This window comes from Octopus bimaculoides, chromosome 25 (assembly GCF_001194135.2).
Source record: "Octopus bimaculoides isolate UCB-OBI-ISO-001 chromosome 25, ASM119413v2, whole genome shotgun sequence".
In the NCBI taxonomy this organism is placed as follows: Eukaryota; Metazoa; Mollusca; class Cephalopoda; order Octopoda; family Octopodidae; genus Octopus; species Octopus bimaculoides.
In genome coordinates, this window is record NC_069005.1 from 24,881,913 (window position 1) to 24,884,412 (window position 2,500).

At 38.4% G+C, this 2,500-nt stretch overlaps 1 protein-coding gene across 1 annotated transcript in view; it reads right to left on the reverse strand.

The window, feature by feature from the left end:
* LOC106878411 (uncharacterized) overlaps window positions 1-2,500 on the reverse strand; it is a 37,945-nt gene that overhangs the window by 12,873 nt on the left and 22,572 nt on the right. Inside the window, exon 3 of the mRNA XM_052976618.1 lies at window positions 1,394-1,629. Coding sequence (XP_052832578.1) covers window positions 1,394-1,629 — 236 coding nt within the window. The remainder of the gene's footprint in view (window positions 1-1,393; window positions 1,630-2,500) is intronic.

A 2,500-nucleotide genomic window follows, 5' to 3' on the forward strand; every position in this document is an offset into this window, starting at 1 on the left:
AGTAGTAGAAGTGGTAGCGGTAGTAGTAGTTGTAGTAGTAGTAGTGGTGGTGGTAGTAGTGGTAGCGGTAGTAGTAGTTGTAGTAGTAGTAGTTGGTGTTGTAGTTGTAGTCATAGTTGCTGCAGTAGTAGTTGTTGTTGTCCTCAATGATATGATGGAAGAGTGGGGTGGGGGGAGAAGTTGAGAACCAATCAACAATAAACACCTCTTATAGTTAAGAGGGTGGTGGTGGTGGCGGTGGTGATTCTACATTGATCTATGTACACCCCAACCCCACCACACACACACACATACATGGGGTGCTGGAAAGTTCCTGGCTTTAAGGTTACCATGAAAGGCCTGGTTGGAGGCCCAACCTTCCGAGTTCTTTTACAGGGCTTAGAAAAACTGAAAGGACTGCTGTAATAAGTGTGTGAATCTGAGACGGGGAATATGTTGAATAAAATCATAATTAACTGATACAGCTGAACCCAGGGTAAATAGTTTTGTTATATTGTAAGATATAACAAAATCTGTATATATAAAAGGCAGGATGTGTGTGTACGTGAATGTAATTTATGCATATCCACAAATTAGCACGCATGTCGCTCCAATTTTAGGGGAACATTCGTCATGACCCTAGCTGCATTTTCGTCAACTTATTTTTCCCAGCAAATAGCAGTAAAAATAAATTTTCAACCAAAACTTTTAACAATTTTGAAGTTGGAGAAAACCACCATTGTTTACAACAGGAGTTAAGCCCCCTTCTAGTGACGAGCAAATTTTTAAAGACTTTTGTTGTTTTTTTTTTCTCCATCGATGAAAAAAGTGTTTTGTTGATATACGGGCAACACAAACGCACACATACGAACATGTATGCGTACAAAAAATATGTATGAAATTGGTGTACATACGTGTGCGTGTGTGTGTGTGCTGCCCATATCTATATCTATATATATATCTATATCTATATATATATATATATATATATATACATACATATACTTAAGACTTAGTTGTGACCTGAGCATAACCGCTTCTGACACAGAGAATCGGGAGCCCTTTTGTGCATTCTATTTTCCTTGCTGGAAGGGTTCCCAACCCATGGGCAAAAAGGGGTCAGATGATGGTGGTGATGCTTTCAAAGGGCTGGCATGTGTAACCTGATCACCTCTGCCGATCAAACTCCCAACCCATGCACTCCCATCGCGACACTGATTCTGCCCAAATTTGACGTCGATGTTACTTAGTTTGGTTTGAAATAAAGAACTTGATTAGCTTAATAACCCTAACTTAATTCCGAGCAAAGCCGGGCTATACTGCTAGTATATAATAAAACACCAATTCTGTTATTGAGATTAAAATATAAATAATTAAACATAAAAAAAAATATGGAATGAAATACAATAATTACATCAATTAGTTCTTGATTTGAAGCATATTCTGAAATAATCACATTTTTCCAATCTCTCCATCGCGTCAGAGAGATATAAAGACGTCCACTAGTTCTTTTGTGGGCATCAGCTGGTAAGACTTCAGCAAGGGCTTTCCTGAGGGAGTTGATAATGTTGAAGCGAGGATGTAAGGGTCCGAGGAGTGGTAGCGTATTTGCTTCATTGGCAAGATTGAGTGTGTAGCTGGTACATTTACCTGTTCAAATAGTAAACAACATAATTTTAATTAGGTGTGTTTGATAATAAGAGGTTCTGATTATGATGGATAGGTAACAGGAAAAATTACACTGGTTTACAAAAATTTTTGTTTCGCTCTGAGGCAAGGACACGAATAGGTATTTTTGACTAATTTTGATGTGGTCAATGTAATTTTCTGAGCAGTTTTGCTTTCACATATCCCATTTTAATTATACTGCATATAAATTTAAAATATGTGTTTATTTCATCTGTTACAAAGGCATATTATAGAAAAAAAAAACAGTATAGATATAGAACACTGATGGAACTAAATTACTTGAATAATGTAATACACACAAATCATAGTAGAGTAGACAATTAGAAGTGATTTTTTAAAATGATCTTGTGTATTTTGCCTCTAGGATGTCAAGCAAAAGCATCCAGCAAAAGTCCCCCCCCCCCATCATGCTGGGGTTCCACTTGTCTTGGTAGTTGCCCTCCATCCTAGTAATATCTTGGTGGAACCTTTCTCCATGCTCATCACTCACTGCTCCGAGCTTCGGAGGGAAGAAGTTGAGGTAAGAGTGGAGAAGGTGAATTTTGAGTGACATTTGGCATCCCATATCCCCTTAAGACTGCAACAACTTCTCGATACACTCTTGGTAACCTAGCCATGGCAGACTGACTTAAATGCTTCCCATGTTTTCAGTTTCTTTATGGTAAGAAGCTTTTCAAAGTCCTAATCCTTCAGCACCTCTTGGATCTGAGTCCAATGAAGATGCCCTCCTTGATCTTAGCAGAACTCAGAGCTGGGAATAGAATGCACAAGTGTTGGAAGGCAGCGACATTTTTCTCCATGGCCTTCACGAAATTCTTCATTAAATGAAGCT